This window comes from Falco rusticolus, chromosome 12 (genome assembly GCF_015220075.1).
Source record: "Falco rusticolus isolate bFalRus1 chromosome 12, bFalRus1.pri, whole genome shotgun sequence".
Lineage (NCBI taxonomy): Eukaryota > Metazoa > Chordata > Aves > Falconiformes > Falconidae > Falco > Falco rusticolus.
In genome coordinates, this window is record NC_051198.1 from 19931960 (window position 1) to 19956459 (window position 24500).

The 24500-nt window shown below is 36.1% G+C and overlaps 1 protein-coding gene across 2 annotated transcripts in view; it reads right to left on the minus strand.

Annotated features, from left to right (window-relative positions):
• Nucleotides 1-24500, minus strand: part of MTA3 (metastasis associated 1 family member 3) — a 136667-nt gene that overhangs the window by 88553 nt on the left and 23614 nt on the right. For both annotated transcript variants that reach the window (XM_037405660.1, XM_037405659.1), the window contains exons 4-6: nt 24257-24383; nt 10717-10780; nt 9432-9549 (exon numbers count right to left, since the gene is read on the minus strand). In XM_037405660.1, coding sequence (XP_037261557.1) covers nt 9432-9549; nt 10717-10780; nt 24257-24383 — 309 coding nt within the window. The remainder of the gene's footprint in view (nt 1-9431; nt 9550-10716; nt 10781-24256; nt 24384-24500) is intronic.

Sequence of the window (24500 nt, forward strand, 5' to 3'; positions counted from 1 at the left end):
CTTTCTAACACAGCTTCATATGCTAGATAACACTGTAAAAATAGGCAACTAATCACTGAAAATGAGGTTTCAAACCATGAACCACCTTCTCATGCTGCTATTTCAACTGTTTCCTCTAACTTACAGATGAGAAAAATAGCACCACATTGGATTTTCTCATACTGTCTAGGGATGAATAAAGTTCCAGATACTAAGTTTGTCTGTCTGAAGTAAAATCTCAGCTTTCTCCTTCAATGCAAAGTTCATTAGTTGCCCTCTAAAACAGCTAAAACAGTCAGCATATTCATACCGCATAAAATGAATTATACGTTTATACAGAGAGCTTAATTATCACAAGCTTTTGGCAAACAACCAATTGTGGAGGAATGTACATCTTAACTGAGAAAGCAGGTCACAAAACATTGAATTGCCACTGGGAAAATAAGTTTTACATTAGGTATAGGAGGAAAAACATCTTTCAGGTGGATGTACAAACTTTATCTAATGGCACTTAATGAGTTCAATTCTGCATAATTGAAATTGTGGTAAACTGGGAGCTGACTGCTGGTCTTAACTAACAGAAATTACAACTCTCTCACCATAAAAGCTCTGCAGACATAGAATTCTTATAACTCAATTTTTATTTATTTTTTTAATGATTTTTGATTCCCACCAGTACTGATAATCAAAAATCATCCAGAAAAAAAGTTCAAGAACTTACACTCAACTCTACAAAAAATAAAACTGAGTTACGTGCAAATAACTTCTCTGATTCAATTAACATGAGAAAGTTTAGATTATTTCAAAAGTGTAGGCAAAAGGAAAATTATGTTTACCTTTCAACTGCAGAAAATTCCCACCCTTAGCTTGCCTGACAGCTGTATATTCAAGATTTCAATTAGTCATTCAGATAAGGAGTGTAAGTTTAAACAAATCTTATGGTAAAACTGCATTTATGAACACAATGCATTTATGAAGACTAGAAATGAAAGACTATATAAAGACTACATGTATAGACACTACAAATGAAAGGTAACAGGTGATACAAACCCATCATGTCTACAGCAATTTAAACTGCTACTGAGCATTTTCTAAGCCAATAAAACATGCACAGTCCAATTGCCTCTTATCCTCTGCAGCTCTAGTCTATAAAAAAAAAATTCATTCTTCACTTGAAAAATCCCTTTTGAATTAAAACTGCCTCAAACTCCAATGACCTTAGAGCTGTCTCAGTGCTCTGCCTTACAGTGCTTATAAATCAATCAGTAGTGATCAAAAGACAAGACCTCACAAAGCACTCAAAAGAGCTTTAAATTCATTATGTATTAAATTCCTAGAAATAAAAAGAATTACAATTGGGCTCAAAATAAACTAAATCATAACCACGCAGTAACCAACTTCTCCATTATGCTTCATCAAGAATGGCTGCCTTACGGGAATGTCCTTCGCTGGAAGAAAGGAACAAACTAGGTTGCCTCTTTCTTAAAACCCTGCAGAACAGTAGATAAAATGTACTTCCACAAACTGGAGAACACAGAGGCGTAATGCCCTAAAATCACACCATTCCTCACTTTATAGCCCTTACATTAAGTCACATTTAGGTAGAATCCCCACTGTCACAGAAATAAAATAATAAAAAGTCAGCCCTTTCATTTTACCTTTTTATGGCAAATCTAAAGGCAATGACGTAAATTAATATACTGTATAAAACTACAAGGTCACCTGCAGTTCAAAGGCAAGGATAAGTATTCAACTATTGAAAAGGTACCTGAAAATTCACTTTTATTTTGGAATTATCTTATTGTACTCCTTTGGTATCTGTGAATAAATCTGAACAATGCGACCTGCACCAAGATACTCCATCCCCTCACCTCCAGCTTTAGATGATGTTTTGGTTGTTAGACACTGTGCAGTAGTCAACTCCTATTCCAATCTGAATACAGACAGACTGCAACAGTGTTTCTTATTTCTTGAAATAACAACACATGAGGTAACAGAGTTTTCAGGAAAGCACAGTGTAAACGACTCTGTATAAATAATTAACAGTACCACATTACATGTGAATATTAGCAGTATTTAGAACCCTTGTTTTAGAAAGGGGGATACCACAATGCAGAGACACTGCGTTCTTCAAAAAGACCCCACTAAATTAAAATGAAATTTCTGGTCCTGCAATTTAAAAAACAAAATAAAGCTTCATGTTATCAATATGCAAATTCCCTGGGACTATAGTATTCAAAAGATAAATAGGACTATTCATCTGCATAAATTTAAACAAAACACCATGTGGAGAAGAACTTTTTCTTCAGGGTGAAATGTATTTTGACTTACTGAAGTACAAAAGCCACATTTCATCTGCATCTGACACCTGTTTTTCATATTCTACAGAATAAATTTCAAAGAAAACTCAGACTTAAGGTAAAACAGCAAAGAAAACAAAAAACTGAACTTACAGTAAGCCCGTTTAGGCAAAGTCACTGAGACAGGAAAAAAACAGTGAGGTCAATTAAACACTAAGATGTTGCTGCTTAAAAAGTGACTGAAGTGCTCACTGCGATACATTATTTGGGATAATAAGTATATACACGGCTCACAATAAATAGCTGGATCCTTCATAAGACTGGCTACCCGACAGAACTCATTTAGTATTTGAGCAACCTCAGCCAAGGCTCTATGGCTATTATTAACAAAATCTTTCCGATTATATACATACAGCAACCATGAAAAACCTTCCACACCAACAATGCAGCATGAACGATTCATGCTGCAGTGCAATCAGAAGGCAGAAGAGGAGACAGCCACTTTAACCATTTCCTTCGAGTTGTTGAAAAATAGGAGGTTCACAAACACAGGAATGAGAACAGATGCCTAAGCCTCCTCAAGAACCTGAAGACAGCAGGAAATCATGTCTCTTTTGTTATAAGAACTATAAATCTCCAACTGACTTCTCTTCAAGCATAAAGCAAACCTGAGAAAGCTAAACCTGCCTCCACAATCTGGGGCAGGGACAAGGGGAAAAAGCAAACAAACCACTCCAACAATCCCCAAGCAGAACAACCCACATACCTCAACTGCTGAGACAGTTTTTATAAGCTCTAATTGCCTAACTCTTCCAACTTGCCATCGAACTGTTAAGATAGAAGTTGTGAATGAAATAAGACTTGAAGCTCTGAAATTTCCATTACCACGTAATATTAGTATATTCTAAGTATAGTAAGTATATAAGGAATAAAAGAACCAGCTTAATCTACGTAACTGCTTGCTCGATCAAAATTATACATGCACTTATTATCTCAATTATTTGTATGAAAAGGCAGCAAATATTTTTAAATAACATTACTGAAAAGAATTCATAAAACACTATGTTTATAATGCAAAGCTTCCAATAAATATGGGAGTATTGCGTACCATAAAGTAACAGAACAGATGCCTCCTCATGAGATTACAGTTGGGTTTCACTATTCTAAAACATATTTTTCATACATTAAATGAAAATAAAAATTTAGCGTATAAGGGAAGCATTTAATGAACCAGAAAATACAATACAGTAAATCTAAGCATCCAAAACTTTTATAATGTTAAAAATCCAAACAGTATGTAGATGAGTTTCTTATCTGTCTCTTTACTTGTAACCGCACTTAAGCTAAAATCTGGCAATTCCAATATTCCCAAACATTAACAGGCTTGAACTTCAAGTTTAATAGTTTCCATCTGATGTGTCACGTCTACTAAAACAAAGGCTCTTACAACTGAGTTGCAGTAAGAAGCACAAAAACAGAGAAGACATTAGGAAACATCTCTAAAGGAATTCTTTCTTTTTCAAAGCAGAGAAAAGTTTTAGAAGTTTTCTTCTAAAGAAAAAAAAAGCTTTGTTCTGTGTACATCATCCAAAATTTACAGAAATGGAACTGAATGCACAGCAAGTGCTACTTCTAGGTGCTCTCTGGGTATTTTCAGGTGTGCAGGAGGGACTCTGGGTTTTTATACAGATACTTTGAATATAGCTTGTAATTTTATTTATTAAAAAGTAAAAAAAAAAAAAAAGCAAGCTTTGAACAGAACATTTTTCCTACGGGCTGCTGCTTCGTCCATTTCAGAAACTCTAGTTCCTCTTCCTCACTATGTCTTAGTAAGAGGGTAGTCCTCTTCCTTGCCAATTCCAAACTCTGTACTTCTTTAAATGACCACAGAGTACCTAATTGTGTCAGATCTCTGCTCCATAAAGAACTCCCCAGAACATAGTGCCCTTCTTTTAAATCCAGATAAAAAGAGATAAGCACTCTGCACTAGCAACAGGACTGCAGCTGGGAGGGGACCATTTGCACGAGAAAAATTCCATGCAGCAGTACACAGCCATCCCTGTAACAGCCCCTCTAAAATGTAATTTAATTTAAGATTTTAATTAGCCCTCCAGGCTAATTAAAACAGGGCTTTGCAAACAGTTTGCCATTTCTGGTAGCAGGACTCAGTCAGGACTAGCAACCAGCTCTCTAGACAAACCTTTAAATGTAATCAATCCCCGCAACACCTGTCAGCCTCCTGATGCTTGTCTCCTTCCGTATACCTCTGCATGGAGACAAAAATCTCATTTCCCACTAACTGCAAACCAACCCTAACCCTTCATGCATCCATCATCACATTTCCCACTCTGACATGCCTGTTTTGCCCAGTGATCTTGAGGTCCATATGACTTCCTCAGCACTCAGAATCCTTACAGCAGGCACTATGAGCAGAGCCAGGTGAGCTGACAGAAGCTTCTGCCACGTAGAGGCAATTAATTAGCAATAAAACATTCTTCCCAGGCACTTTCCACTGTTCAGGTAAGTGTGTGCACACTGGTATTTGTGAATAGCTGCCACTCCTGACGCTGCCCAGGATAACACAGGGTGGGAATCTCTGCGTGCTCAAAGACACCCTTCAAACACCTGAACAACTTAAGACAGGTAGGAAAAGTTCAGAAGTTAACTCCCTCTACTATATACTTTCAAGCTGGTGGTTTTGGGCTAAATCTCAGAAATTACGCCATGTTTTTACAAGAAAAACAAAAATTTTAAAGGTTAATAGTTGCACTGTTAACTGAACCACATTGTGCATATGTTACACTTTTTCTTATACTGCAGTACCATAATCTAATTATACTCAAGAGTTTCTGGTAGGTATTAATGCTGTTAGCTTAACATTGATGTTTGCACTTCCTAATCTCTGGGTGTTCCTTTTATTTTTAGACTGAGATTTGCTAAAAGCTCAACATATTGTCTCAAGCCTTTATGGAAAAGTCAGCTGAAACGGAACATGCCAATGGCAACGTCTGAACACATACAAAGAAGTTACCTACTACGCAGCACCATCACCGGAGGGAAGGTGACTGAGTAGCAGTTTGAGGTTTCTCTTGCAACTTCTCTTAAATATGACTGTAGGTAGGCACAGAATAAAAGATGTGCCTTAAGACCATCTTTGAAGCATAGTGTTTTGATTAAAAACCTGTCCACTCACATGGCTGTTTAATAAGAGGCAAACTGCCAGTCCCAACTCTTTCTGTACAGATAAAATGATAATAACGACTTGCTCAAAGCGAAACTATGAAGGGTTTTTTTGTGGTTTGGGGGTTTTAATTTTGTTTTTTGAATATTTTGTAAGTTGACCAAGTACAGTAGGTGGATGCACCAGACAGCAGCTTCTGGCCATCATATGCTGAGAATCAGGTACCTTGCTCCTGGACTTGCAGAGTAGGGATGCTTGAAACAAGATACTCTGTCCAAATGCACACTTTCATCCTCTGAGATAAACCTTTTTATTATTGCTTTGTACTGAAGATCAAAATGTTAACCCACACTGGAAACAGAGTTGAAAATAAACAACTGCTGTATTCACAGAATAAGCAGCTGGAGAATGGATTGTTAAAAGCAGAGAAAGGACCTTCTTTAGTATCATACTAGCCAGAATTAGAGACAATGCTGTAGAATCAGTCTCCTGTTCTCCAGTGTAGCACAAGCAACTAAAAAGACGCTCAAAGTCTTTAAACTAGAGTCTAGGAAGACTGGAGCACTTGGCACTGGGGGGAGAAGGGAGGTTTTCACACAATAATATCATTCAAATCTGACAACCTTGATCACAGTTTTATTCCCAAAGATGTTCATAACAAAAGTCACAGAAGACTGCTGAAAAACCTGGTTTGGTCTTTCTCCAAAGTTACAGTCTTCAATAACTGTGTAATCTAAGCAATTTAGCTAAACCACTACAAACAAAAGCAGATAAATAAACAAGACTTGGGCATTTTCAAAAAGTTAATCTTTTTTTATATTCGGTTACTGCAATTCTGTAAAGGATTTATGATTCCACGTATCTCAAAGTGGAAAAACAGCTGGATCTAGGACACTTCATTATGTATCTTGATTTTAATAAACCTTTTAGTCTTTTAAAAAGTAAAAATTATTTTCATTTCAAAGACTAAAGAGAAATATGAAGTTACCCAGTTCACCCATGCCATGAGACAAGGTGGGGGACAGACACACAAGGTATGCTGTATTATCCAAAGTTTGGCTTACACACCCATTTCGGATTTTGGAGTATGTTTTAGCCAAGGACAGAAAAATGATAATATCAATGCAAGGAAAAAAAAATATAAATCTATTATTTGACCAAAAAAAACCCATAAAAATTGCATATAGTTCTCCAATAAACTAACAACAAAAAAAAGACAGTAATCCAGACAGACAGAACATAAATTACCACAGTATAGAGAAAATGCAAGCAATTTGAATTTGTAATCTACTAGAATAAATCAGAGTGTCTACATCAAAATAATTTAATGTTTATAAAAGATATGGAAGGGCTTTCACAGTTCAATGAACTTTTTTCATTTTTCAGCCACTTTGTGACTGGTCTTCTGAAAGCTAATCTGAACTGACATGTCTTCAGCCATTTGAATTGGATTTATATGCCAGTAACTTTTAAAATAAAATAAATGATGGTGTGTAAATCTGTGATTTTTCTAAATTTTTTTTTTTTTAAAAAATGCTTTGGGGATTTTCTGTAAATATAAAATACACCTACTACAACCTTCAAAAAGGTATACTTCCTTTACATTAAAGGACAAATTTTATGTGGTAATAAAAGTTCGCAACACTTTCTATTACGTAGTAATATTACACGTCCTAAAACCTAGTTTTTCCTCAAGTGATGACTAACTGACTCAAAGTTGTCTAAATTCTTTTAATTTAAGGTGGTTGCTCTAGGTTTTTAGCTTTATGTCGTCATACATTGTGGCACAATAATTTGGACAGAGATTGTTAGCTGGTTTTAAACTTAATTTTAAGATTCAGAAATCTTCACAGAATTCCGTATTTTCCAAGCATATCTGATTTATTCCATTGATTTTAAACATTGTTTAGATTTGTTTGAGTGAATGAAAAGGCTTGACAGTGAATGAATTAACTTCCCCACTGTCAGCTTACATAAAGACACAGTAACAGCTGAATCATTTTTTTCTTTTCCTTGGAGGTCAGAAGGCTACAGAAACATTCAGATAACTATCAGTCAAAACTACAGTAATTCAGGTATTTTTATCCTCCTAAACCAAACTTTTTTTTTCCCACCAGCCACTGGAAATAAGTGCAGATTAATCCAACTGAACTGCCACGGAACGCTCTGCATATCAACGTATCTTTGGTTTGTGGGCAACTTGGTGTTTCTGAACCTTAATAACTAACATACTACTAACGCCTACCAAGGACAGCAAGAAGACTACACCACTTACCGCACTTTGGGGATTATTGGGGCGTGAGAAAAACAAGACAGCAACACACAGTGAAATCTTGTCTTCATGACATAAGAGAAAGATCTCTCAACTGAATCAAGGATTTAACTCAGAAAGTTCAGCTCCAGAAAACCTTGCCAACTTTTAATACACACGGAATTTAATCTTAGAAAAAAATGAAGTAAGTAAAACTTCCATGGGTAAAACATTTAATTTATATGTAGTATTCACTATTCCATACTTAGGCTCTGTCTTTAGTAATTTAAATAGCAGAACTCGGTAGGAAAAGACTTGCTGCATAGCAGACAAACCCAGCTCATTCTGAAAACTCAGCAATTCAACCAACTACTTCAGAAGCACATCAGTACTTCCCGGCTACCTGATAAACACATTGACACAGTCATTTTCTCTTAGTCCACTGGGAAGCTTTGCTCTTGAGCATATGAACATCTACATAATTATTTGTTCCTCTGTGACAGGCACATTTTACAGCAAGAATCTCAGCGTATCATGTTCTAGACACAAACTTGTTCTGAAATAAGTCTGCACACCTTGTAAACAAATCTGGAAAAGATTTCCTAGAGTTTATTTCTGGTTATTAAAAGAAAAGTCAGAATAATAATGCAGATAAGCTGCAAAATATCATCCATTATAAAACAATCTGCCACTTGCTAGAAATCAAATCATTCTTGTTTTATAGTTTATTTAATAAGCTTGGTAGAAATAACATTCATTTTGTATGAAACAAAGTACAGTAGGAAAAAAAGCAGCCTACGACAACAGAAAACACACCATTTAAGATTACAGATCCGTATTTGGGGCATTCAGAATCCTTTTGACTTATTGCAAGTAATATTCCTGTCACACAACCTTTTCTTATTAAGGAATAAATACCAAGAGTCTTGAAAATTGTATCTATGTTTAGATATTCCTCAGGAAACTGTTTTGTTAGCACTCAATGTAAAGTGCACATTTCCCTGACAAAACCAGCTTATTTTGAAATTTACTAAATAAACACAATCGCAAATGTAACAAGACATAGCTGCTCATGCTTCCTAAATAACATCCAAGCAATAAATAAATATTGTATTTGAAATTCTGTTTAAAAGAATAAAGTTCCTACGCAGCAAAAGACTAAGGCACAGGTAGTTGTGCTAGATTATAAATAAAATTTAAATAATACCAGTGATTTTTAAAGATATATCAAGGCTTGAAATATTTGTTTCAGTCCTGCTACAAAACAGAGAAGATGCTTTGATGGAAGCCAATATTTCCAAACAAGATGACACAAAGATACACATTCTCTATGCAGAGCCTGTTTTAAAAGGGCAAAAAAGAATATATTTTTCATTTCTTTTGTTATTATGTTATTATTCTACAAACAAGTTGGTCCTCAACATCTTATTTCCATGAGGTCTATATCAAAGAACTAACCAAGGGTACAATTAAATAAGCAAACATTAAATGCCTAACTTGTGTTATGCACAAACTGGAAATGGACAATGTCTTTGCAATAGCTATTCAAGTATATTTTCTTTCCTCATAGTATCTACTGCTATTTGTCAATTTTCTAAGACCTACTATCTTACTTTCTCTGCCTCTATGCTGATTAGTTTAGTTCAGAAAGTCGCCATAAGTAATAATAAAAGATGAGGATTATTATTTTTTTTTTACTAATCAAAGATCGTATATTTACCTTCTGCAAGCATGTCCGGTACATCTGCTTGGTATCTAGGCCCCACTCTGATTTCTCCCTTGTCTGCTAAAAGTGTTTTCAGTGATGGATCATACACCAATGAATAAAAAAAAGTATCCTAAGAAAAGAAGACATATTTGCAACAGCATAACGATTTTTAAAATTAGGTTTGTAAACCTTTTTATCACCTTCCATTTGAAAATTATTACAGTAACCCCCCTTGCACACTTTTACAGAGCACAGGATTGGTACATTAATCCTTATTTTAAATAATATAGATGTTCCTCTTTTAAACCGCTAATTGAAGCTTCTCTAATTGCTAGGAGTTGTTTCAGAACAGAGAATAATGAAAAGAATCATACTCAAAAATGTATCAATGGACTTGAAAAAAAGTAATGTTAACTGCTTTCTGAATTTAACATGTTTTCTCTCATAACTAGCTCTATCATACTGACCTTGCATTCTTAAATTAGTCTCAAAAAAGCATAAACCACTGTCAGGGTCTGAAAAGGTCTTACACAAAACCAGTATTGGCATTACCTGGTACAGCCACCTGAAGTACAGGGCAAGTCCTGTTTTCAGAAACATTTTTACTTTTAAATATGACATGCAGATTTCAGCTAAAAACCACTGTCTGTCTGATGTTATGTTAAGACACTTCAAATAAAAATGTTTATTTTGAAGGGGCTTTTTTCAACACAATTATCTATCAAATACTTGGAGGACTTTGTTCCCCTCTGGTAAAGCCCAGCACCCAAAGTTCCTTTCATGGGAAAGGTGAGGTGATACTTTCTGTACAGGAGAGAGATATTTTCTGTACAGAGCCCTTAAAATTAAACTCCTATGCTAAGCTGCCCTCTAAAGAATCCTCTCTATCTCTCCCTGTCCACTGGCTACAGAAGATCCTTCTTTCTAGAACAGCTCTATGGAAAAAAAATAAAAAAAGAAGGATCTAAGGGGGGAAAGGGGAGCCGTGTGAATTTCCCCCTTAAGTATCCACTACAGGAAAAAGTTCATGTATTTTTCTTTTGTAAGACACCGTATGAATTACTTCAAATTAATTACTTTCTAAATACAACCACATTCACAATAAAAACATTATTTAAGAGTGTCAATTAAGTTTTTATCCAATAACATTTTTAATATCAGTGTTTTCAACATTATTTTTTCTAACTTATCATTCAAAAAAGATTTTTCAAGTATTGCTTAACCATTTATTAAAAATACATCCGTGCAAAAACATAAACCCATCCCAATATCTACTAAAATAGAAATCACGTATTACCTCTTTCTCCAGATAGGACAGCACAGATTCTGTCTCATTCAGAAGTGCAACACTGCATTTTCCCCTACACAAACATAAGGAAGAACTGTTGGTTTGTAAAAAGTACAGATTTTATTAAGTCAAAAAGTTATTTGCAAGAAAATGATCCAGACATACTTCAAAACTTTACATTAGAAATGTAAAAATATTATAAAATATAAAAATAATAGAAAACTGCATGTTGCCATACTTTTAGGATACAAAATTACCACCAAAGCAACAAAATTAATAGCTGCACTAACCCAAGCACTCCAGTATATAGGAATTCTGATGACTTGGGAAATAGTTTCATAAACAGAGAAGCAATGAAGGAACAAGAGGTTCTATGGTAAACAATAAATACACACAGAACTAATAAAAAGGCCTGGATAAATGAAATGTCACCTCTGAGTGACCCACCTCCAGTAAGTTCAGTGCCTAATTTGAAAGCATGTAACCCAAACTAGAAACAATGTAAGGTTTTACCAATGCCCTGTAAAAATACTTTACTTTTTTGAATGGAATGATTCCTAATAATTAATCACAGAATTTTATTCATCTCTCCTATGGCTATATTAAAATGCTATTTATCATATTTTTGTGCAGGTAGCCGGTAGAAAGCTTCCCGTTACTCAGCAGTGGTACAGACCTGCCCATGTGTAACACGCAGGTAATGCAACGGGAGTTTGACCCCACTGCTCCAACCCCCTTCTCTCCCCTCTTCCTCAAGACCTTCTCCCCCAACATTCCTTTGGCCTGAAAATCCTCTGCCTCCAAGTTTTCTGCAAATAATCTGCAGAATTATTTTCAAGAAATGGTATTTTAAAGAAACATACATAGATGTGGATGAAACATGTTAAGTGTGCTGGATCATCTTGCTAGGAACTGTCACTTTTATGCTAACGTTCTCAAGTGAACTACCATTTCATAGTAATATATATTTATTACCCCTTACACGCATTACCTTGTATTTCATACGCCTGAGTTTCATTCAGTTCTATCCGTTTAGTTGGTGTTTACCAGGAGGTTCCAGTGCCCTTACACACACGGCTATAGGACCTCTGCCCACAACAGCCTTCTCCCTTCTTTTCCCATGGAACAGACAGCACACAAATACAGAAAAGATAACTGTTTGTAGTGATGTCCTTGACTTAAAGATAACCCCGAAGAAGTTATCGTAAAAAGTGTCATTCTTCAGTGAATACTGAGACTGTTAAGCTCAACCATAAGCATTAGATGCCAACTGTTAATGACTGATCCTTAAGGAAACATAACCACTGCGCATTAACTCTGCAGCGTAGAAACGTCCTGAATTTCTCTTCCTCTCAGTATCTGTCAGGAGAACCACACCACCAAAGAGAAATGGTGGGAAGGTGAGTGAGAAAAACCTGAGTACAATACACACCCATAGAGGAAAAGACTCCAGCAGCAGAGAAGTAGGAAACATTCTCTATACCCAACCATATCTTTGTAAGTTTTTTTCAAGCTTTTGGCCTTGATAATTCCAGAACATTCCCTTCTAAAAATTAATTATATGTTGTACCATGAAGTCAGTTTGTCAACTTTATTTTAACGGATTATTACTTTTTTTGATGTTAAAGGCCAAACAGGGGTTTGCCTTTCCAGTTTACTTCTATTCCATATACCTCTAGTCTGCTCTCTCTCCACTACAGCCTACCTTTATTCAACTTTATTTTTTGCAGAAGCACTTCTTCACTGTCATTGCAACTGCAAGAGTATTTTACTACCTGAATTTATACCTTATTGCTGGTAACTTAAGAAGTTTCATTTTATTTCATTAAGTGACAAGATTATTTCCCCCACCATGTCTAAGCAAGTGAATTTCTACTGGATGTAACATTTCTTTGTACAGCATTTTAACCATCTAATGGCTGACAGGTAGCATTTTATATGCATATATAATATCTTCACATGCATGGACTTGAGTCTCAAAAAAAGACAATACTAGACATACAGTAGTAGATACCAGACTAAAATGAAAACAAAACAAAACCAAAAAAAGAACACCAAAAAAGCCCCAAAAGAAACAAACCACCACAAAACATTTAAAACAGGTAAATTACATAGTTAAAATTTGAAAACATTATCTGTCTTACAGTTATCAGTATCTGTAGTCTAGAAACCTGCAATACTTATTATAAATTATTTATAATCTTTACCAAACACATAAAAGCCTACTGTTTATATATTTCCTCTTTTTCTTTTTTCCACCAGAGGAAAATCCTCTCAGCCTATGGCAAATGGTCTACTGGGCTGAACCAGGCACCTAGCTCCATTATATCATCTCCGGCATCTCTCAATCATGGATGCCTAGAAAATAACTTAAGTGAACACAGATTCTCCAGCTACCACTTTTTACCCTTTCTTCCAATACTAATGATTAAAATGCCTTGGAGAGAAAGTTAATGTGGTTTAAACAACATTATGGCAAGACTTGCAAGCTCTTTCTCAGAGGCATGTATCCAAAACCCCAGTTTCTCTGGATTTAAATACAATATTCTCCTCCTCACAGTGTTCTGCAGTTTCATTCATTAATGTCTTTTTTTAAAACTTCAGATAATTAGGACAGATGCTGTATCAAATAAAGGTAACAGGATAGAATTCTGACTATTTTAACCTAGACAGAGGAAAAAAAAAAAAGGGGGGGAGCTAGCTACCTACAGAGACAAGTCAAGTGAAAGAGAATATACATTATATTTACCAGATTGTAAAATCAGTTACACACCGAAATAAAATTATACTCTCTTTGCAGGACACTAGGATTTCTAAAAGTTTTGAGTATTATTTAGACTAGTAGAGCATAATGCCGTAGTTTCATTGTTCTATTGGTAGTCTCCTGCCTGTAAGGTGCCACAGAACCTAAGCAAACTAAGATAACAATTACAAAGAACTACATAGCTTTTGTGAAATGAAAAAAAACCCATAATTTAAAAAAATGGAGAGTTGTCTAGTATGTATTCAGATATGAAATGTTCTTCCTCTATCTGACTCTGATTTAAGCTCTGTTCCTCCACCACACAGCATTCCTGACTTAACTGGTATCAACAGTGAGAATTAGTAGTAAATATACTCAGAAAGCCTCGACGGTGTTAAGATTACATACCTGGTTTCGACCTTTTTCTCAAATAAAAAATATTTTACAAAAATTATTTTAATTCCTACAGAATGAGGCAAAATTTATCTTGTATGAATGTTAAAAGAAAGCAAAAGTTTAAGATATAACAGCAAACAAAATAAAAGTTATCTTTTATGTCTTCATAATTTAATTCTAATGAGACTAAACTGTCCCTTCAGAATCCTTTCTGCCCTTACATGTACTTTGTATTTAAACTGGTCACAAATAGAAAGTTCTTCAATTGAGCTGACAAGAATACTAACAAAACCTATTATCAGTCAGTAATAAAAAGTAATTTAGAGGTCTCGCAAACAAAGCCTGCCGACATACATGCCTGCAGTATTACCAGCCTCTTACCACATAAACCACCCAGGATTCAACTGATTCCCCTGTCCTAGGAACCAGGGCTACAGCTAATAACTTTCTTTGTTCTTTGAAGTATTAACCATGTGAAAGCAGTTTTCACATCTTACACCTTCCTTCACCCCCATTTGTTAGAAGCTCTTGTCTGCTTGTAAATTTTTCTATGTTTCAGGTGACTCCATCAGCAGGTTGACAATTCCTGATTGCCTTAAGCTAAGGGATGTTTAACAAGGGTTCTTTGTTTGTTAGTTAGGTTTTTCACTGTGGAACAAAGAAAAGGAGAACAAAAAGGACCAGAAAACAAATGGCAGCTTTGTAAGACAATCACAGATAAGACTGTCTTGGACAACTTAATAAGGAGCTCATGAAAATTAATACTCTATATGAGAGCTCAGGTAGTATGCAAGTCCTGAACGTGAGATTTCAAAGAGTAAGCAGAGGTTGGATCTATTTGGCCTTAAAAACTAAAGGCAAAAAAGCCTTTTTTTGAGTTTGATCCAATGGAGGAATGAAAAACATGTGGGAACATAATTCAGACAAGACCACGACGACGATCAGTATTTAGGAACAGAGAAGTACAGTAAGACTGCCCTTACTTCCAGTGAAGACACACAATGATAACCGGCTCAAGAAGCGAAGCTGTATGAAAAAAGTTGTACCACGGCTATTATATAAGACAACATTATGAAAAGATTTCAATATAGCCTGGTTAAACAACCCAGAGCAAAACACCAAATTCTCCAGAAGATGCACTTAATGCATATTGAGGGGGAGGGAAATCAGACTTCTGTCTTCTGTCTGAGTAAGTGTTCTTTAATAATGTTTTTTCTTTAAGAAATCTACAATATAGTTTCAAAACTTTACAAAATTTAAAAAACAGATGCCAACACTGATCTTTTAAAACTACCACAATGAATCAAAATCAACAGCAACTGCTGATTTTTTAAAGTCCTTCTTTGTTTCAGCATACTCCCTACCTTTGAACCAGTGGAAAGTTCTACAATTCCTGTTCTGCTATTCCTTCATGTTTTTACCAGATGAGTAAGACAGCCCACAAGATACAAATCTTTATTAAAGTAACGATTTCCTGGGACAGGAGGTAGGGAAACAAAAATTACAGAAAGAAATTACAAAAGAAACAAAACACTTAGCGCCTGTAAACCAGGACAAACCACAGGAGTGGAAAAGGCAACCTCACGGGTATTGTATCATGCCATGTTAAGTTTTCTATTGGAATACGGATGCAGCCTGGGTGAGACTGATGCAGTGCAAGAACTCTCAGAACTCACTGATAGCGGTTCCCATCAAGTCAATGCAACATCATACGCATTGGTCATTCAGATACAAGTTGAAGAAAGAAAATAATATATGCAGGCATGAATCCACAGACTTGGAAATTCTGCTATCAACAATTACCAATTGCTCCCCTGTATATGGCAGAATGACGCTGGGTAATCCTGTATAGATACACCAATTGTCTCTTGCTGACCTTCAAGAAATGTTCATCTCTCAGTAGAGATTAGGAACACAGAAGCGTGAATCATTAGCTAGACGGTCTGAGAATAAAATAACAGGAGACAGTTTTAGGAAATATGCTTGTGAGGAAAATCTGATTTGATTTTAACATATGCTGTTACTTCAATGACAACCACAGATTAAACTGAAAAGTAGGTGCATAATGGAGAGGTTTTGTGCAGGAGTAGAACTCAGGAGTAACCTTTCCTGTATTCGGCATAAAGGGAAAGAAGGGGGAAAAAATACTGAGCAGATACTGAACAGAGGAGGACAGAGCTACCTTAAATAAAAAAGCTTTCCTGAACTGCCTTAAATGTAGAAGTGTTTTGAAGATCCCCAATCAAACAACCACTCTGAGGCAAGTCTTGATCATTGAAACGATCACCAAACCACAGAGTAGGAACCATGGAGTCCAAAAAGCTGCTGCTAATTATATGAAATTGATTCCCTGGCTATGGGAAGCCAATACTAAGACTACTAGTGTATTTTAATTTTAAGGGCAGTTTAAGGGGCACAGGATGATGCTGACAGAAACATAGCAATGTCTTCATAGCAAATTTCAAGTTCTCCAGACTGCAAAGATATTTACAACGGGAGAGCAAGCTATCGTACAACACTAAAAACAAGAAAATAAAAGCATCATCCTAGTGATTTCAGTCTGCAAAAGACCCCTAACTAGAGCCTGACTTCTCCAATATTCACTCAATACTTAGAATTGACAGAAGAAAGATCTGCATTGTACTGATTCATTATTAACTGGCTCGAGTTTGGCTGTGCTCATTTACACAGCAGTCCCAAACAAAAGAATACCGGGATCTGTGTCTCAAATCTTCCAAACAGTACAAGACTGTATCTGTGGCCAAAAGACAGATCAATAAACTTGGTACTATATAACACACTCTTGCCCAAACAAAATAAAAGACAGAATGCACAGCAAATTCATTTATGTACATCTAAATGAACCAGTAAATGCCTGCCATCTAAACATATGCATAGATCATATGGATGGCCCAGGCTTTTTATGCTGCATGTGGCTTTTAGTAAAAAAATTCAGAGTTTTTATCTTAATTAGAGCTGGAGTGCTGATTCTGAGCACTCCAAATTGGTAAGATTTAAAGACAGTCTCTTGAAGCCACCATGCACAACTGTCACGGCTTTAAAAGTAATTAGTAGATAATATTCAAATTTTTTTTGCATATTCTTGTTTCCACCTTTTATATAATTCTCACTGCTGTCTAGTCACAATCTAAAGAGGACAAAGCATTCCCAATGTGAAACAAATTTTAAAAAGACAAAATTAAAGGAGACTTTGCATTCAGTAACAATTTACACAGTTTATATGTTTGAACTACTACATTGTTAGCTGAAGAGCCAAAGCATTCAACTACCAGATACTACCTTAACAGTTGTAGAAAATATTAAGAGGTAAACGTGAGGACCTATGAACTTACACATATTTTAAACAGGCTTTAACACATTATCACTTAAATCTGGATTTACACTGGTGTTGTTCCAATCAACATTACTGACTGAATCTAGTGTTTGGTCGCTGAAAAGGGTCTGCAAGAAAACACTGCACAGAAAGAACAGTGCACTGAATGGCACGGAGAGAGGTAAATGTTTTCTTGGTCTAGGCACAGTAAAACTGCATGTTTTAGTATCTCAAAATAAGCATAACCGTATAGATACACCTTCTATGAACTACTGTAAGAAAAACAAGTCATTGATATTTTTCCTCTAGGGACTAATGCTGGCAAGTTACAAAAAAAAAAGTTACCTTTTAGCACAGCAGCAACGCATATGTATTGAACAGAAACACAGGAGGCTGGTTAGGAATGATTTTTCATAAATCATTTAGGTTGGAAAAGACTTTTAAGATCGAGTCCATTACAGGGTTGCCCAGCTCAGAAGCAATGCACATTACTCCAACTGAACTTACTTGCACCATATGAAAGACTCCTACTTAGTAAGGACGTCATTACAGGGAAATTAGTACCAATTTTCAGGTACTTAAGTGACAAACTTCTACTAACAAATATACTTTCTCTTATACTGTTACTAGTATTGGTTATTGATCACATCTGAAAACAGGACTGTGGTCTGTGAATTAAATTTTCATCTGAATTTGTGTAAGAATTCTCCAAATTCTACTGGAAAAGTAAAAAAATTAAAAAAAATAAAAAAGCAGCAGCATGATTCAAAAGTCCCTTTGCTCTAAATGAACTCAGGCCAGAAAGGAAAATATAACTTTCTGAACAATCCAAATCATCAGGTAAGCACATGCCTATGCAAAGTAGATTCACTCCTTATCCAGTCTGATTTATGCCAGAAAATAAATCAGGCTTATAAGGCTCAACATAAGCCTTTTAAAAGTAGCTAAAATTTGTATCGTTTATGTATATGTGTGTGTGTATATATATATGAGGTACGTAAATGCATACACACACACCCTGTATGCCAGAAACTTTTGGTTTACCAAGAATGCCAGAACTAGAAATCCTGAGGTAATACCTCTAAATCCTAAGGTGCCATGCCTTAGAAAGTCACATTTCTTCTATAAAATTGACCCTCCCTATCTGTCCTGAGCTTCAGACCATTTGGTGTGTTTTAAATGAAGGAATCCCACAATCAGAAAGAAACATTTCTCTATACCTTAGTTGTTTGAAATAGCAACACTAGTGAGTCCTGATGAGATCGTGAAGAAGAAATCACTGCATAAAGCAAGCTGTACAATAAAACTGAGTCATTAGGCATGTAATAAGCAATAAATTCCTACAGGCAATTTGTAAGCACAGCATGTTTTCATTAACTGCACGTATTTCCCTATTTCTGCTGATTGCTCTGATATGTCTACAAACTGGTACCAACCAAAGTTACTTGAGTCTACCCAGGAGCGAGGGGATAATTTAAAAAACCCCAAATACAAAAACCAAGCAAACTAAAAAAATAGCCCCCCAAACCCAAACTTGTCCAAAAGAACCCTAAAAACAAAATAAAACCCAAACACCAAACAAATAAAACCAGAAGACACAAAACAAAACAGAAAGACATGGCATTCTGGACTGCATTGCTGATCAGAATGACATCAAAAGATAAAGGGAAAAAAAAAGGAGTAAATATGTATTAAACTCATACAGGTAACAATTTCACAACCAAGGTAAACCAAGATTCTTAGAGCTTAACACTTTAGAAGTTTAAATACAAATTTTTGTATGCTTACATGTAAAATTAGGCAGAGGCTCCAAATTTCTTGTTAAAAGTTAAAGAACTCTTCTCATGATCAGACTATTTGGAAGCCCTTTAATGTCACACATGCACAGGCGTTCTGCAAAAATATTCACCTTCTCCCCTATCATATTAATCAGCTTTTAATAAAATGATCTTATGTAATCATTGCCTTTAAAAGGCTCATGAAGTTCTTTGTGTGTGGGAACAGGAGTAATAAACTAGGCCAAGAGCATCATAAGATAGTCTGCAGTTTGTTTTTATAGTTTGCCTGTTTTCTTGGTTTTGTTTTTTTAAATAAAGGGTATGTATGAGAAGGATTCATTAGTTGGAAAGACCTGAAGATTTCAGAATCAGAGTTCATAAAACTTTTCTGAATTAAGGTCACAGGTAAACAGAAAGCTTGAATTTGTTGCTTATGCCAAGCCACAAATTTAATCCTCTAACAAATGTAAGAAACACTTGGTTCATCCAATGACAGGTTAAATAAGTACTTCCCATTAAAGATTAGGGCATAGATTAGTTATTTGAATAATCTCCATAATGACAAACATGTACGTAATTTACACAGCTATGTTGAGTCCAAAAATAAAGCTCAGCAAGAATTTCAGCATCTTGAAATTGTGTCCAAGAAAAGCAAAAAGTACTCACTGAAAACACAGCATCCAGGAAGAAAAAAATAAAAAGTACAAAAATACTATGGTACCAGAACCCCTGCACTTACAAAAAAGCAGAGTAGTACAAACACATGTAATTAGGAACTGATAAAACTCTCAAGAATATATTAAGTTATCCATCACTTCAAAAATTTTTCAACCAAGCATGGATGTCTCACTGAAACATACAATTTAATTCAAGCACAAACAGTTGGGATCATGTCAAAAGTCACTGCATAAATTCATGTGGCGTGAATCAGGTAAAAGAGCAACTGAAGTCAGGACTATCCCATACCATTCTTCTTTGGGTCCAGAGAAGGATTGTTGAGCAGAAGTAACGTACCAAATTTCATTTTTATTTACCTAAAATATCTGTCACCCTGCTGTACCTAAGAAAGAATTTTGACAAAGTAGTAGTTTATTCTTTAACCCTAACAAAACCCCATAGAACTCTATCAACCAATTAATTCACCAACATGGTATCAACCAAAGAGAATCATGCATTTGAAACCCTCCTTCCCCTTCACAAACGGACGCCACTCTTTGAAACTCTTCTCCATGCTTAAGCTATTTTGACTTTAGTCAAATAGTTTGCATACAAGCTTCTTTTTACTTTGCATAAATGAGTTTTGTCTGTTTTTTAAAGCAGGGGTGTTACTGCAGTATAGAGCAGCCCAAAAGATTCACACCTTATTTTATTATGACAGCTGACGATGCTTGGCTTATGTATGTTCTCCAAACCCTTAAAATAAAATAATCATTAATAATAAACACAAAAAGCACAACCCCAAGACTAAGATGCAAGAACTAAGATAATGAAATGGCAAGATGCACCCTGATGGATAAATTCTTCTACACAACTCATATGAAGTTATTAAACTTGAAAGCCATTACAAATGATCTTAGAAGTTAATGCAATCTTTTACAGCAATCTAAACACGTTTATCACCTATTAACTCTTGAGACCTTAAGAATGAAAAATAAATTTAACGTCCAGGTCAGATAACCCGGTGCACCTCTCCTACAAGATAACCACGTGCTAAATTTCACAGTGAATTTTATAACACTGGCAAACAATTTCACCTTTATAACAACTTCCTTTTTTTTCCCCCTGTGCCTTCTCATGCCCTTCTAAAATGCTGCATTTGGTAACGCTCACATCTCTGGAAACCCAAGCTGAAGTACACAACACTTCAGCTGAACTCAGCTCCTCTCTGGGACTGGCATCACCTACAGGAGCCATCTGCATGAATTCTGGGTGCCTTCATTGTGTGACACTATCGAAGGAGAGCGTTCAGTGAGTCTGGCTGGCAGTGTAACTGTTATGAGGACATCTGGGGATTACAGTGCCTGGCAAAACTGCACCTGTGACATGCAGGGTTAGGAAGGAAGGAGCTAATTCACTGGAGGGGTGCTACTAACCTTACACATTTGAGCAGGTAAGGGAAAGAACCATTTCACTTGCAACTTGACAAGTAGGCACTGAGACAACAAGCCTTCTCTTTGAGATCCAAACTAGAACATCAGTTTGTACTGTACCACGTGCCATCACTCCAGAATGGTGCTGCATTGAGCTAGGCAATTCACCTTCTTAAATATATTCCACTGCAGGAACACAGTGTCCACAAGGCAGCGTTGCCATGTTTAATTAGTACTACACTACCTGCTTCTAATTCTTTTCTAAATCTGGCTTTTTTTGGTGCCAAAACTTATACCAATTTCTAAAGCTACCAAAATGGCATAGTGACACCTAAAGTCTAAAAAATTACTAGTATTGATAAGAAAACAAATTACATCTCAAGAGAATTACATATAATGTATATAGCAAAATAAAAAGTATAAAAGTAATTGAACTGTATTTCTGCAATTCAAAAGCAAACAAATTACACCAGAATTATGCAAAACTCAACATTACAGACCAAAGAGCTTCAGAATTAGATGTGCACATGAAAGAGATCTAACCTGCTAAAATAACTGCAAGGCATCTCAACTGTAAAGTAATGGCACCAGATATAGAGACATTACTTTTATTCTAATTCACAATTACAAATACAGTAATCTGAGTCATAGGGGTTGGGGGGGGATGATGTAATCTTCTCTGACATTTAGTTTAAAAACATAAAAAGATTGAAGTAAAGACAAAAGACAAAACAGAAGCAGTGAAAGTATATTAGGAAAATTGAATAAAAATATACCACACCAGATAAAATTATTTTATTCCCTTAAATTACAAGCAGAAAGGCAACCAAACTCAGTTTCTTTTCTTGGCTGCAGATGTCAGTAAAAGTTCAAGATCTATAGCTGCCAAAAGTAACCATAGATGGTTCAGCCTCCTACATTCTCTTAAAATCATTTTTAGCTTTCTCCTCTTCCTTCCAAAGGGACTGAGCTTTTGTATTCTTACCCCTGAGAGATCTGATCTCCATTCTCTGCTCTATTCCATTGCACCACTTATTTTCTCCTGTAAATCAAATTGTTCCTATCCAGGGGCTAAAATTGCAGGTGGTAAGACCAAAGGCCCACAGAATGGAGCTACTCAAGGCTTTTATTGCATGAGTACCTGCTAGCTTTCTCTACAGAGATGACAGCAGTGAACATCATCTACCCTGACCTCAGCAAAGCCTGCAGTGTGTTCCATAGTGTCCTTTAACTAGATTGGTAACATATGGCCTAGGAAAGTAAACGGTACGGTTGGGAAAAAATCAGCTGGACCACCAGGCTAAAAAGATTGTAATGACTGGTACAAAGTCCAGCTGGAAGCTGGTTGCTGGTGGCATCCCCCAGGTGCTGATACTGGGGCCAACAGTTTAACATCTAACAATGTGAACAAGTTAACTGAATACACTCAGCAAGTCTGCAGATGATGCTAAACTTAAGATTCGCTCTCAAGGTATGACAACTAAAGGGAGAAATTACTTAACGAAAAGATACATAACTGGGCTTCTTTCAGAGAGGCACGGTGGACAGGACAAGAGGCAGTGGTCACTAAGTTTCAACAATGGAAATCCCCATTAGATGATGGAAAAAAATATTTTCACAATAGTGGTCAAACACTGAAAGAGACATCGTGAGCAGCTGTGAAATCTCCATCCTTGAATATTCTGGAGTACTGATGGGAGAAGTACCACCTTCACAACATTCTATCCTCTTTTACAGGGCAAGCTAATTCATAGAAGTTATGAAAACTACTAAGAATCACAGAATTGAACATTAGTAAGTTAAAAAGCTAACTAAGGAGTATTTTGTTTAAATTAAAAGTTAAGATATTAGACTATGTAAAGTTTGTTCCAGATTTCATCTGGTAAAGGTCTTAGTAACACGTGACAGCACAGCCCCACAGCATTCATCTGTTCTGAAAAGTAGGTGCAAGTCATCACTCCGCATTTGCCTGCTGTGCCGCGCTGCATGTACTATGAATTAACATGTTTTTCTGGCTTCTTTCTGAAGTATGTACTGGAGAACCTCTATTGTATTTGCTCCCTGAGTTGTGAGGCAAGAAGACATTTGCAATACTTCTATGTAATCTTCTCTCTGTGAAGAGAACACCTTATTTCGGTATCTAAATGTCAAAGTAAGTAAAAGAAACTGCAGGATTATTATCTCTATGCTATAGCTGGAGAAGCAGAGATTTGACAGTTAAATGACTTTCTCAAAGTCAGAGAAAGTAGCTGAATCAAGCCCAATAAATGAATACAAAAATTTCCAACTTCCAGTTTTTGTGTTGGCAGTGAGAAAGGTAAGCCACATGTCTGCCAATGAGAGAGAAAATACATATGTACATACAAAGTGTTTTTCATATTGGAGCATATACGCTTCATTTATTTTTTTTGGTAGCTTCTAGTCATTTATGGTCCAAAACAGCTGAGAGGCACTGGATGTAATGAGAAAAAGAAAATTCCTTCAGAATGCAATATAAGAGCCCTTGTTTCACACTTACTGTGCTCGCTATTTTCCATTTCTAGGTACATAATCCTCCCTGCCCCAACACAAAAATATTTTGCTTGACTGCTTAATAGGAGATGACATGAGCACTTACCTAATTTACAGAAAGAAATCAACAAACCCTTTTTGAGCTTTAGCAAGCCTCTTCCTACATTAGCATTAGGGCAATTTAAAACAATACTTGAAATGCTTTTGCAACATTTAGCCAAACTCAATCGTGCCTTCTTCACATTTACTGAAATAAGTTTGGGTAATTTTATTTTTCAATACACACAGCCTTAAATTGCAGATCTGACCATCACCTCCTCCTTTCCAAATCCATCTGTGGTTTCCCTTGGCAGACAAAACAGTCAAAGTTCCTCTGGCCAGCAGCAGAGTAATTAAAAAAACAATTCTTCCAAAGTAGGAACAGACTGACTTTATACCACATTATCAGCTGATGCTCTAATTGGCAAGTCAGAGCTCTGAGACTGACTCTTGTCCTTTCCAAGGCTCAAAGATGAAGTAACAGAGGGAAAAACCAAAGGTGGTTCCAAAGCAGTTCATGAGACAACCTGGCACAACTCAGCTGTGATAAATCACACCCTCTTCCAAGACGAAAGTTGAAGTGTTCAAGCAGGTGGGCTTACTGGCAGGCAAACCACTTCAACAGACACAGAGATAAATGATATTTACTGTTTCTTACCTGATATGCGTTGCCGGAAGGGACTCATACTGGCGAGAAAGGAAGAGCTCTCTGTGCTTCAACTGATGTTTCTGTTTATCAGTCAAATCAACCTCAATTGTAGTTTCAGACTCTTCTTCAACTTCTTCTGCAGAGAAGCAGAGCGTAGGTCGAAATTAACTCTGTTGCATAACACCACTGCAGCCATTTCACTTGACATCCCCCCACCCCTTAGCAACCTCACTTCGGATTTCAAAGAAAGCAC